The sequence below is a fragment of the Protobothrops mucrosquamatus genome, unplaced genomic scaffold (assembly GCF_001527695.2).
Source record: "Protobothrops mucrosquamatus isolate PMUCROS unplaced genomic scaffold, P.Mucros_1.0 scaffold445, whole genome shotgun sequence".
Classification (NCBI taxonomy): Eukaryota; Metazoa; Chordata; class Lepidosauria; order Squamata; family Viperidae; genus Protobothrops; species Protobothrops mucrosquamatus.
Window position 1 is genome coordinate 414,380 of NW_015386768.1, and position 13,638 is coordinate 428,017.

The 13,638-nt window shown below is 44.7% G+C and overlaps 1 protein-coding gene across 1 annotated transcript; it reads right to left on the reverse strand.

Moving 5' to 3' along the window:
* Nucleotides 1–4,394: 4,394 nt before the first annotated feature.
* LOC114922593 (galectin-6-like) lies at nt 4,395–13,240 on the reverse strand. The gene is made up of 5 exons (XM_029284226.1): nt 13,178–13,240; nt 11,350–11,484; nt 8,728–8,816; nt 6,156–6,315; nt 4,395–4,541 (listed from the first exon to the last, which is right to left on the reverse strand). The coding sequence occupies exons 1-5, from the start codon at nt 13,238–13,240 to the stop codon at nt 4,395–4,397; spliced, it is 594 nt and encodes a 197-aa protein (XP_029140059.1).
* Between the last annotated feature and the right edge of the window lie 398 nt (nt 13,241–13,638).

Here is a 13,638-nt window from a genome sequence, read left to right on the forward strand (position 1 = left end):
CGGGATCTCACATATATCCTCCTTGTCTCCCTCCTGCTCTGCTTCCTCTGCTCCTTCCTCTTTATTGGTCGACCCAGGAAGCTCACCTGTCTCTTCCGACAAACTACCTTTGCCATTCTCTTTTGTCTTGCAGTTTCCTCTGTGTTGGCAAAAACTATCATGGTGGTTCTAGCCTTCATGGCTAGCAAGCCAGGGAACAAGACAAGGAAACTCTTAGGAAAACAACTGACCAATTCCATTGTCTTAGCCTGTCCCCTCATCCAAGCTGTTCTTTGTGCCATCTGGCTGTTAACCTCGCCTCCATTTCCCAACTTGGATTTCCACTCCTTGGTAGGAGAAACTATCTTGGAATGCAAAGAAGGTTCAGCTTCATTTTTTTATACTGTCCTCGCCTACCTAGGTCTCCTGGCTCTCATCAGTTTCATAGTGGCCTTTCTGGCTAGAAAACTGCCTGACAGCTTTAATGAAGCCAAGTTCATTACTTTCAGCATGCTGGTCTTTTGCAGTGTTTGGTTCACCTTCCTCCCCACCTACCTAAGCACCAAAGGGAAGTCCATGGTGGCTGTGGAGATCTTCTCCATCTTGGCCTCTGGATCTGGTCTCTTGGCTTGTATCTTTTTCCCCAAATGCTTCATTATCCTACTGAGGCCTGATTTGAATTGTAGAGAGAATATAATGAGACACAAGAATCTCTGACTTACCCAGGGACTGGGAACTTTTGTTCTGAGTTTTGTATTTCAATTGATTTTTAAAAATAGTGAAATGAGAGAGATGCTTTTCCATTAAATATTTGTAAATCAAGTTATAAGACTCACAATAAAATATCTGTTAATCAGCAATAATCACTCCCTTCTTGATTGTTCCTGGCTATTGTTCTTGATTCTTCTCCTCTTCTTCTGAACCTNGATGCAGGGCTTGGGAAGATCTGTTCCACTCTGGTTGCATGGTGACTTTCTAGTGGATGTCTGGATTCAAACCCAATTCTCTGGCTCAAATGAATGGAGGGTCTTCTCTGGAAGCAGCTGAGTCATCTGTGCAGGGCTGAAAGACATGAGAACAAGGTCTCCTCCTCCCTTTCTCGGTGACTCTCCCAGGAGAGGAAGTACTAGTCAGACAAAGCAAAATGGTGTGTGGGGGGGATAACTTGCAGGCAGTTTGAAAAAACATTAAGGACATTAAGCAGTATTCCAGTACTTGAGGGGCTGCCACAAAGAAGAGGGGGGTCAAATTATTCTCCAAAGCACCAGAGGGCAGGACAAAAAACAATGGTTGGAAACTGACCAAAGAGAGAAGCAACCTGGAATTAAGGAGAAAGTTCCAATCCATGCCTCCCTCCTGGGTGTCTACTAATCTATCTGGGCTTCCCTCCAATAGGGTCCCCCGGCCAAACCTCCCTGGGGAGTTTGCTGTGCCAGTCCTGAGAGACAGGCCAGGCTGAGACACCAAAGTCTACCTATAAATGCTGCTTTCATGCGAAGGTTGCAGCCTCAGGATCTTCCAAGCCTGGCTGGGCTTCCCGCCGTCCTCTTTGGCCTAGCCTGAGTTGCTCTGCTGCCAAACTTGGATTTCTTTCCCTGTCCCAACTTGTCTGGGCAGTGGCTTCCCCTCTTCCTTCTGTCCCTTTCAGGGGGGAGCTGGAGAGCCTGAACAGGGCAGGCCTTTTTTGTGGTTGGGGCTGAAGCCCCCAAAGGAGCCATGGGGGACCCTTCCCTCCCTGCCCTCTGGGGGGCTCTTCTGGGACCTCCACCCAATGCAATCTGAAGCATCTCTGGGGCAGGAAATGGATGCAAGACCATTCTAACTGGGGGCACACCAGCCATGCAAGTGATGCCTTTCCCAAGTGAAAACAGTTTTGAGAATTTGAGGAGGATTCATCAGAGGTTTCAGAGTGACTGGATCAATAAGGATGCAGCTTCCCTTGAATAACTCTGATGCTGCTCATAAACAATAAACAGCTGTGCCAATAAAAGTGAATACACATAACAGCTGTACCAATAGAAGTAAATATACATAGCTCTAGGTCAGGGGTGTCAAACTGCTGGCCCGTGGGCTGGTTTCATCATACCGGAGCCGCGCCCACCCCATTGCCAGCAATGGCGAAAAAGCTCCGATATGTCGTGCGATGTCACGTGACGTCGCGAGTTTGACATGCCTGCTCTAGGTTGAACTGGGGGTTCCTTGGTGATCTCTGAGCTTGGCCATTTTCTTGAAGAAGTTTCATTACCAGACTAACATTCATCAGTGTACAGCCACTGAAGGCCATGCAATTTGGAAATTTGATCTCTTTTTAAAGAGAAGAATCAACCATGTTCATTCAGCACTCTGACTCATTTTTTGCATCAGCTCTCAAGTTGGATGACATGGTCTTAGCATTGACCTTCTGCAACAGCAGAAATAGAGGTAACAGCAAGTTAGAGAAATTTTATTGGCAGGTAGAGACTGACAGGTTGGGAGCCACCAACAAATCAGAAAATCAACTGGAAAAATTCCAGGACAGAATAAACAAGGGATAGAGACCTGCACAGAGCCAAATTCCTGTTAAATTCAGCCCAGTACTGATTTATCTAATTTGCTCAAGCTGAGCTGCTGCTTCCCTTGTGACTAGTTACATTCCCAGGTGCAGCCCAAAGATTAGAATAACCAACATAGCAAAGCCCAACCACACAATACACCCATCATACCTACCATGTCATTTCATAAATCAGCATAATCCACTAGAAGTAGACCTTGCTTAGCAACTTCCTCACTTAGTGATCAAAGTTACAATGTAATTGAAGATGTAACTTTACGACTGGTCTTTGCACTTATGACTGTCACAATGTCTTGTTGCCACATGATCGCATTTGCACACATCACAGCTGACTTTCAATAAGCAGAATCAATGGAGAAGCTGGCAGTGTAATCACAAATCATGGTGTGATGTCTCGCTTAATGACTCTTTCACTTAGTAACAGAGTTGCCGGTCCCAATGATGGTTGTTAAGTGAAGACTAGCTATATATGACTGCAAGGGGACCTGTCTTAATGGCTTTCCTAAATCCTATCAAGTTGGTAGGATTCAATAACTATCTAGACCAGGGGTGTCAAACTGCCAGCCCATGGGCTGGATGCGTCATGCCAAAACCGTGCCCACCCCAGCTCCGGCAATGCGGAAAAAGTTGCGACACATCACAACACGTCACATGACGTGGCGAGTTTGACACTTCTGATCTAGACTAACTGGGGTTTTGGAGTCCCTCTGCTAAACCATAATGTGATGTCTTTGGGAATTGGAGATTATGTGAATCAAGCCAATGAAGTAGGGCCAATCTTATTCTAGCTATATCTTTCCATCCATCCATGCATCCAATTTATAATTTTCCCTTGGAGCAGTATATCACAGAAGAGGCATTTTAGCTAACCTGACATATGCATTTAACAAGTTATAGAAATTGCTAATGGTGATCCAGATCCATTCACTCTCTTTTTTCTCTCAGGTTCCATGAGGCTTTTGTAGATTCTCCCCAGCGATTTGAAGCCACATTTTTCAAGCCCTAGACCAAAAATTCTGGCCTATTGAGGAGTTTGAACTGCTGGGCCTTTCTAAAAATGAGCACACTTTTTTGTCTTCAAGAGGACTAGAAACATAGTACATCACTAGTTATCTCGATTTTTCTCTCCTACAGCATATGCCGTACAATCAGACTGTCCTGTGGGGCTTGGACATGGACCTCCTGGGTGATGCTGGAAGGCCTAATTCTGAAGCAAAACAAAGGTACCAGTCCCTTCGACTGGATACACCAACTATCTGGGTTGGGTCCACATGATACATTTAATTGGCTACTGAATTCTCACGTTCGAGGGAATGAACGGTAAATTTGCCACATGGGTTGAATTTACTCTAATCTTCCTCCAAGCTAACCAAGGTTAAAATGAGTTGTGTGAATGGAGCTGCTTGGTCTTAAACTGATCTAGTTATGGGTGTCCTAGGAAAATAGAGAATTTGTTTGCACCTTTGAAAAGTTCCATTCTCAATCCATCCACCCTGCAATTTGTAGATTATAAATTGGATCAAAATCCAATAGGGGATGGGGATATCCATCCATCTTAAACGTGCCAAGTTTGAGAAATATTATTCCCACACATCTGAAGGGCACCAAATTTTTTAAAAAATGCTTTGTATCCTCTTCATGTCAAATTCAGAAGGCAGTAAAGTAAACCGGTTGCACTGCTTGCTCAAGATGTTTTATTGAAGATGCTGCTTAATATCAATTTTTCTTAAGTGTTTGATTGATTGGTTGATTGATTGATTGATTTACTGGAGCTTGTATATCACTTGATTTTAAGTATACTGGCAGACAAAGAAAGAGAGCGGAGGGGGTCTGTGCTGCTATTGGTCTCTTCCCATCTCATTGCTTAGTACTTGATGTAGGAAAGGGTCACGTCTCCTGTGATCTTGAGAGTGCGGATGTGTTCAATAGGAATATAACGATGGGCATAGTTGAAGAAGGGATGGCCATTGGTATAAATCTGGAACTCGTGCTTGTCATAGTGGATCGAGAGCTGAGAAGAGAGGAAGGATGTTATTGCAGCCAAATCAGCACATTTGAATCACCTCTGATCCTCAATGGAGCAGGGTCCGCAGTCCACACCATCTGCAGCTTTCTATACATCTCCAATACATAAGGGGTGAGTGCTTTGATGGGGGGTTGCAATTGTCACACACTGCTTTCTCCCACCACCCCCAAAGGGCAACATAAGGACAATTTTCTAGAGTGAGAGTTAACAAAGGGATTCTGAATGTCTATGGAGATTCTCAGCCATCCAGGTCATAGTTATGCCAAAGATGCTTTTTCACAGGGCAACTGGACTTTCTTGTTTTTCTTTGAAGATGTTTCGCATTGGATGAGAAGTGAAACGTCTTCAAAGAAAAACAAGAAAGTCCAGTTGCCTCGTGAAGAACCATCTTTGGGATTCTGCATGGCCTTCTGGAGTGGCAATTCCACTCTTCTCCACTAGAGAATTTTATTCATCCCACCAGCATTCCAGAGGTTCAGATTTCAATTCCTCAAGGCTGTGCTAGCTGGGAATTTATTTAATTCATTTATTTGTATCCTGCCTTTATTATTTTTTAAAAAAAAATAATTCAAGATGGCAAACAAATTCAACACACATCCCTCCTTGTATTTTCCCTACAACCCCTGATAGAGGTGGATTGAGAAAGAGTGGCTTGCCCAGAGTCACCCAGCTAAGTTGAGATTTAAACTCTCAGTATCTTCCTTTTTAGTCTCGTGCTAAACCACTATCTTCCTGGGCTCAAAGATCACCACAGATGGGGACTGCAGCCAAGAAATTAAAAGATGCTTGCTTCTGGGGAGGAAAGCTATGGCAAATCTAGACAGCGTACTAAAAAGCAGAGACATCACCCTGCCAACAAAAGCACATATAGTCAAGGCCATGGTTTTCCCAGCTGCAATGTATGGATGTGAAAGGTGGACCATAAGAAAGGCTGAGCGACAAAGAATGGAGGCTGTTGAACTCTGGTGCTGGAGAAGACTCCTGCGAGTCCCCTGGACTGCAAGGCGATCAAACCGCTCAGTCCTAGAGGAGATCAACCCCGACTGCTCTTTAGAAGGCCAGATCCTGAAGTTGAAACTCAAATACTTTGGCCACCTGATGAGAAGGAAGGACTCACTGGAGAAGAGCCTGATGCTGGGAAAGATGGAGGGCAAGAGAAGAAGGGGACGACAGAAAAGGAGGTGGCTGGATGGAGTCACTGAAGCAGTAGGCGTGAAATGGACTCCAGAAGATGGTAGAGGACAGGAAGGCCTGGAGGAACATTGTCCGTGGGGTCGCGATGGGTCGGACACGACTTCGCAACTAACAACAACAAACCACTAGACCATATTGGCTCTATGGTATAGAACCCATAATTCTATGGGATTATGGGAGATGGAGTCTTACACCTCTGGTAGGCACCAGCTGGACTGTCTTTCCATTCCCCACTGCCTGCCTGCCTACCTTCTCACCCGCCAACCACTTTGCTGGAATTCAGGTCTGTCTGCCTGAACTGGGTACAACAGGAGTGATAAATGAATTGCATAGCTGTAGCTGCCATATTGACTTTTTTGACCTCCCTGCCAATACCCCTCCCTAATGGAATCAAAGTCAACTCACTTCAAAGTACTGGCCATATTGGAAAGGGTTAAAGGGCAGGTCATTTTCCTCGGGTCCCCACCTGCCATTCAGAAAACTGTTGCGCACCACCGTTCTCTCTTTCATGCGTGGATTAATGCGCAGAGCGATGTCCTGGCCAGCCATAAATTTGATTTCAAACCTCGGAAAGAGAGAAACAAACAGGCATTGAAGACTAGACCTTTGGAATAAATAAAAGGAAATCTGATTCCTCCCCCGCTCTTTAATCCAACAGTAGCCTGCCAGATGCTTCCATAGATGAAGACTAAAAGGGGGAAAAACAGTTTTTGTTCCTTTTTCCAAATGTTATTTATTGCTGCTGAATGTGGAAAATATGTTTAGCTTTTCAGGTATTTATGCATTACATTTACATCCTGACAATCACAGTAACTCTCAGTGAGCTATACATCAGACAAACACATACTAAAAGCATATAATCAGCAGCAGTCTAGAAGGCAATAGCATTCTTCTGACGAAGAATTGCTTATCCCTGATCCCTGCTTAATGACAGGTTGGGTCCTAATCATTCTTTAAAGCTACTTCCTAAGCCAGAGTTGCCCAAACTCTTCAACTTAATAATAATAATAATAATAATAATAATAATAATAATAATAATAACAACAACAACAACAACAACAACAACAACAACAACAACAACAACAATAATAATAATAATAATAATAATAATAATAATAATAATAATAATAATAAAGTTGGAAGGGACCTTGAAGGTCATCTAGTCCAACCCCCTGCTCAGGCAAGAAACCCTATACCATTTCGGACAAATGGCTGTCCAGTCTCTTCTTAAAAACTTCCAGTGTTGGAGAATTCACCGCTTCTGGAGGCAGGTTGTTCCACTGGTTAATTGTTCTAACTGTCAGGAAGTTTCTCCTTAGTTCTAGGTTGCTTCTCTGTTTGGTTAGTTTCCACCCATTGCTTCTTGTCCTGCCTTCAGGTGCTTTGGAAAATAGCTTGACTCCCTCTTCTTTATGGCAGCCCCTGAGATATTGGAACACTGCTATCATGTCGCCCCTCATCCTTCTCTTTGTTAAACTAGACATACCCAATTCCAGCAACCGTTCCTTATATGTTTTAGCCTCCAATCCCCTAATCATCTTTGTTGCTCTTCTCTGTACTCTTTCTAGAGTCTCAACATCTTTTTTACATCCTGATGACCAAAACTGGATGCAGGATTCCAAGTGTGGCCTTACCAAGGCATTGTAAAGTGGTATTAATACTTCACGTGATCTTGATTCCATCCCTCTGTTAATGCAGCCTAGCAATGTGTTGGCCTTTTTGGCAGCTGCAGCACACTGCTGGCTCATATTTAAGAGATTGTCCACTAGGACTCCGAGGTCCCTCTCACAGTTACTACTATTGAGCAAGGTACCCCCTATACTATACCTGTACATTTGGTTTTTCTTGCCTAAATGTAGAACTTGTCAATGCCTTCATGAAATTTCAGATCCCCCACTTTGGGGAACCTTGCCCTAATCTAAGACCCCTTGCTTATTCTTGTGGCAATGAGTTCCACAGACTACGTTCCACATTGTGCTTCCACTCTCCTTAACCTCCTTGTCCTCTGGGCTGAGCCTGAAGATATGCAGAGGAGATGGGAAACTCATAGAAAGGAGATAAATCGGGAAAGGTCTATAATAGGCCCTGACACTGGAGTTTAGCTGTGCCAAAGCTAAACTGGAGTCCTAGTGTTGAACTTGCAGGCAGTGGGGCTGAAATATGTGATGCCGAAAAAAACTGGCAGGATGGGATCCATGGCCCTGACTATGGAAGGACAGTGATGTGCAATGCCTTACAATGCCTTGGTAAGGCCATTACAATGCTTTGTTAGGCCACACTTGGAATACTGCATCCAGTTTTCATCACCGCGATGTAAAAAAGATGTTGAGACTCTAGAAAGAGTGCAGAGAAGAGCAACAAAAATTATCAGGGGACTGGAGGCTAAAACATATAAGGAACGGTTGCTGGAATTGGGTATGTCTAGTTTAACGAAGAGAAGGACGAGGAGGGACATGATAGCAGTGTTCCAATATCTCAGGGGCTGCCCCAAAGAAGAGGGAGTCAAGCTGTTCTCCAAAGAGCCTGAAGGCAGGACAAGAAGCAATGGATGGAAACTAATCAAGGAGAGAAGCAACCTAGAACTAAGGAGAAACTTCCTGACAGTGAGAACAATTTAACCAGTGGAACAACCTGCCTCCAGAAGCGGTTAATGCTCCAACACTGGAAGTTTTTAAGAAGAGACTGGACAGCCATTTGTCTGAAATGGTATAGGGTTTCCTGCCTGAACAGGGGGTTGGACTAGATGACCTACAAGGTCCCTTCCAACTTTTATTATTATTATTATTATTATTATTATTATTATTATTATTATTATTATTATTATTATTATTATTATTATTATTGTTGTTGTTGTTGTTGTTGTTGTTGTTGTTGTTGTTGTTGTTGTTGTTGTTGTTGTTGTTGTTGTTATCAATGGTTACATTTCCATTTCTCCTCCTGATTCCCAAAATGCATGTGAAGAAAAGAGAGCTGAGACCTTTTAGTGTTCTTTGGAATAAAGCCTTGCACTGAGATTGTCCTGCTGGCTCCCAGATCTCTAGGAATGTAGCCCATGTAAGGCATCGTCTGAAATAGACAAGAATCCAGATTATACTTAACACACTCCTTTGACTCTGTGGCCCCTATCCCTGCTAGCGGGGGGTAAAGGTAGTTGTAATCCAGTAAGTTTTGGGATACCAAGCAGGAGACAAACAAAATGGGTGGAAGGCAACTTCTGGAATCTTGTCTCACGTGGATTTTTCCTGCATTCCTTTGTGCATACAAGCATCTCTTCCCTTAACCAGGCAAGTAATTTTTGGCCTCAAAAAGTAAGATACCAGTTGGTTCAAGCAATTTGTTTGCTCAGCAGGATGTGGTCAAAACAGTCAAGATGGCAGCCTGGATGGTGCCATCAAAGTCCAGCCTATTGCTTTATGTGCAATGAATACAAAAGAATAGATGGGATTGTGATGGTGTCAGCATGACTGCTGTGTTGACATTTTTAATCCCATGCTGTGAATGCCCTTAGTTTACTGCATCATAAAAGACTGAGTTCCTAGATCAAATCATAAACCTTGGTTTTAAGAGCTGGTTTCCTTGTGCAATATATAGGTCTTTCTTTCTATTCTGCCCCACATTGGCCCAACAGCCTTCTTCCATCCCAACTTCTCTTGTTCAACTAGAAATTTCTTGGGCAATGGGGAATGGGTAGCTTTTAACAGGGAAGAAAGGGACTAAGATTAATCCCCCTCCTCAACCATAAAGAAGCTAATTTTCCCTTAAAAATTCCATTCAGTATTCCTTTTTTCTCTCCATTCTATGTGATAATAGAGGCTTGGAGGACCAAGCACTTAAGTACTTGGCAGTCCTTGTTATTGTTCACTGTGAGCATGATCTAAGCCAGTGGTGGCGAACCTATGGCCCGGGTGCCAGAGGCGGCACTCGGAGCCCTCTCTGTGGGCAAACGTGCTGTTGCCCCAGCCTCACCTCCCCCACAGCCCCCTCCTCTCCAGCAGCCCCCCTGAAGGAGAGTCGCCCCTGAGCATGGCCCATGCGGAGCAGCGCAGCCAAGGACATGGCAGCCAGGCAGCGTAGACAAGACTCTGCCCTCACACCCCATCATGCACAGTTAATGCAGCAGGATGCGGGCAGAGGGCGTGACCGCCATAGCACTGCTGGGCTGCCTGGATGATCTGCGGCGGGCCCTGCAGGCGGTGAGTGGCCCTGCAGGCAGGCAGGGTGGGGGATAGGGGGCAGAGTTGGGATGGGGCCAGTTTTTGGGCACTCGGTCTCTAAAAGGTTCGCCATCACTGATCTAAGTCAAAACACAAGGAAATACAAGGCTCCTTGAATTCCACCTGAATGCATGCAAACTCTCCACTCCTGGTTTCTATCCCATCCTGCAAATCTGGGCTAATGTAAGGAGAGACAGGCTGGGTTAGCAAGTCTCTTGGTACTTACTGGGTAGTAGATCACAGAACCCATCAGTATCTGGTAAGAAAGAAATCCAAAGAGGCTGTTAACAATGCCACATTAACAGAGCTAAAATCCATAGCCATAGGCCTGGGTGTCTTTGCCCACTGCCCACTGCTTTTTTTCCCCTTCTGAGTACTTACAGGAAGATTTTTTGGTGTTCCATATCCATTGTTTGGCATCATACTCTAAAGGGTAGGAAAACAACAATGGATGAGTCTGGAAGTTGAGTCGTGTCAACTGGACTTCTTTTCTTTTTGGTTTGAAATGTTTCTCTGTGAAGCTACTTGGATAAGCAGCAAAATATTTCAAAGCAAAAAAAAAAAGAGGTCCAGTTGCTGTGACTCAACTTCCAGAGAACTCTACCTAAATGAATGAGAATCTTCATCAACAATGGCTGAGTCTGTGTGGCACATTTTACCCAAGTCAGTTGAAGCCTTCCTGGGTGCCTTTGTATCACTTGCTCAACTCAGTTTTAACCTGGATTGGTTAGACAGTTCAGCCTGTTGCATATCACTCTGCTATGTGAATGGAGGAAATGGACTAATGTTATGTTGACCTTGTGGTGCTTAAGGGTGTCAGGAATTCTATCCTGCTACAGAGTCAGATAAAAGAACAGTGATATCATGGCTCAGACCATAAGAAAGGCTGAGCGACAAAGAATTGAGGGCTTTGAACTAGGGTGCTGGAGAAGACTCCTGTGAGTCCCTTGGACTGCAAGGCATTCAAACCGGTCAGTCCTAAAGGAGATCAACCCCGACTGCTCTTTAGAAGGCCAGATCCTGAAGTTGAAATTCAAATACTTTGGCCACTTAATGAGAAGGAAGGACTCACTGGAGAAGGGCCTAATGCTGGGAAAGATTGAGGGCAATAGAAGAAGGGGACAACAGAGAATGAGGTGGCTGGATGGAGTCACTGAAGCAGTAGGCGTGAGCTTCGATGGACTCCAGAAGATGGTAGAGGACAGGAAGACCTGGAGGAATGTTGTCCATGGGGTCGCGATGGGTCGGACACGACTTCGTAATTAACAACAACAACAACAATCATGGCTCAGGCTCAGAATGAGCAGAGATCAAACTTGTTCAGAATCAATTCCCAAAGATATCAAGGATCAGGAGGTGCCAATTTGTTTGTAGTAAACACATACCATGTTCCCTATCATTGGTCCTCCTATCACGGTCAAAGATTGCAGCTCCAAGTGTCCATCAACATTGATGTCCCTCACGCTTTGTGGTGGCATTCTGTGCTTATAAGTACAGAAGGGCTTCCTGTTCACCAGGACCTATTAGAGGGCAAAGCAGAAGAGATCAAGTCTCAGTTGGAATCATCAATTTTCTTTGCAGAAAAACCATGTTTATTCTTGCCAGTGACACATCCCACCCCAGAGCTGAGCAGAGTAAGCAGAGTCATTGAGGGGATCAAAAAGGTTAAAATGAATACATATAATAATAATAATAATAATAATAATAATAATAATAATAATAATAATAATAATAATAATAATAATAATAATAATAATAATAATAATAATAATAATAATACAAAAAGTTGGAAGAGACCTTGGAGATCATCTAGTCCAACCCCCTGCTCAGGCAGGAAGCCCTGCACCATTTCGGACAAATGGCTGTCCAGTCTCTTCTTAAAAACTTCCAGTGTTGGAGCATTAACCACTTCTGGAAGCAGGTTGTTCCACTGGTTAATTGTTCTCACTGTCAGGAAGTTTCTCCTTAGTTCCAGGTTGCTTCTCTCCTTGATCAGTTTCCATCCGTTGCTCCTTGTCCTGCCTTCAGGTGCCTTGGAAAATAGCTTGACTCCCTCTTCTCTTTGGCAGCCCCTGAGATATTGGAAGACTGCTATCATGTCCCCCCTCTTCATTAAACTAGACATATTTCTCTTCATTAAACTAGACATACCCAATTACAGCAGCCGTTCCTTATATGCTTTAGCCTCCAGTCCCCTAATCATCTTTGTTGATGTAAAAAGGGGGAGGCCTTCATTTCCCTCATATCTATTTTTTCCCCCTGGACCAAACATTCTGCAGCAGGTCATCCTCATTTAGTGACTGTGAGGACACTGATGAAATAGTAACCTTGCAACCAATCCTGGCATTTACAGTACAACCTTCACAGGACTGCAAAGAAAAGAAAAGTTGAAGTCTGATCATAAACACAGTCATCAAGTGACCACATCACTTAATGACTAAGCTGCTGGCTTCAGTGGTCCATAAAGAAGACCTGCCTGTACATCACTTAAACCAGACATGTCAAACACAAGGTCCGGGGGGCGGATGCGGCCCGCGAAGTGGTTTCATGTGGCCCGCGAAGCCATCCTGGAAACAGTGAGGGAACGGCCCCCGCTGCCTTGGCCCTGGCCCAGGCCAGCCGGGAGGGAGCCAATGTTCAATTTTGTGGTGGCCATCTATGCTGAAATGCATTCAGTCTTAGCTCCACAAGGCCGTCTGGAAACAGCGAGGAACCAGCCCCTGCCGTGTCGGCCCCGTCCCCTGGGTGCATGCTGGGGAGGTGTCACCCTTTGTGGGGAATGAAGAAATGCACCATCGCCTGGAAGTGGCCAGCAAATGGTCCTCATCTACTTCACATATCCGGCTTGGTGGGCTCTGCCCTGGTCCCACCCCTTTCTGCCAGAGACCCTCAGATCTGTCCCAGAGACCCTCAGATCTGCGAATGATGTAGAGCTGGCCATGCCCACCCAGTAGGCCACACCCACTCCATCCACGCCCACCCAGTAGGCCGCACCCCCCCGCACCCCCCGAGGGCAACCGCAATGCTGATGCAGCCCTCAATGAAATTGAGTTTGACACTCCTGACTTAAACCCTATCTGGAAGATATGAAGCTGGGAAAGTCGATATTAGATACCGTACATTTCTGGTTCATTCCAGATAAATGGTGAATTCTAGGGAGGACATGAAGAGGCAGCTGCAGTTGCAAAAGGAGCCTTTGCCACATGTACCAACCTGGTATCTGGCCTCAGTGACAATAAAGATGACTTCGAAATGCTCGCCCTTTCGGAGGACCATGTTGCGTTTATCTTCCCTTCCCCACCTGCCATCCTGAAATGTGTTGAGCCCGATGTGATTCCAAACAAAGGTAGGGATGAAGTGGAGGGGAATATCAGCCCCCTCACAAGCAAAGTTCACCCGAAACAACTCTGAAAAACTGGAAGAGAGAGAGGAAAAAAGTAGAGGAAAATTATATGAGATGTGCAGGAATCGCAGAGTAGAGTTATGTCCTCCCCTCCTTCTCTATTGGCCTGAATCTGGAATCTGTAGGATGCTGAATTTTTGCTTGAGGAAAAGAATCAAGTTCCTCACCCTCATGACTTAGTTGGAGTTGGAAGAAGCAGGAAGTGGAATTATCCAAAGAATTAAGAAAGGCTTTAATCCTGGCACAAGTTTGGATTATATAAACAACCTTA

Coding starts and splice junctions, on each gene's coding strand:
- LOC114922593 (XM_029284226.1), bottom strand. CDS start 13,240: ATGGTCCTCCGAAAGGGCGAGCATTTCGAAGTCATCTTTATTGTCACT. Junction 8,817..11,349: donor GACCAATGATAGGGAACATG/GTATGTGTTTAC, acceptor TGTCTATTTCAG/ACGATGCCTTACATGGGCTA. Junction 6,316..8,727: donor ATTCCAAAGAACACTAAAAG/GTCTCAGCTCTC, acceptor TCTCTTTCCGAG/GTTTGAAATCAAATTTATGG.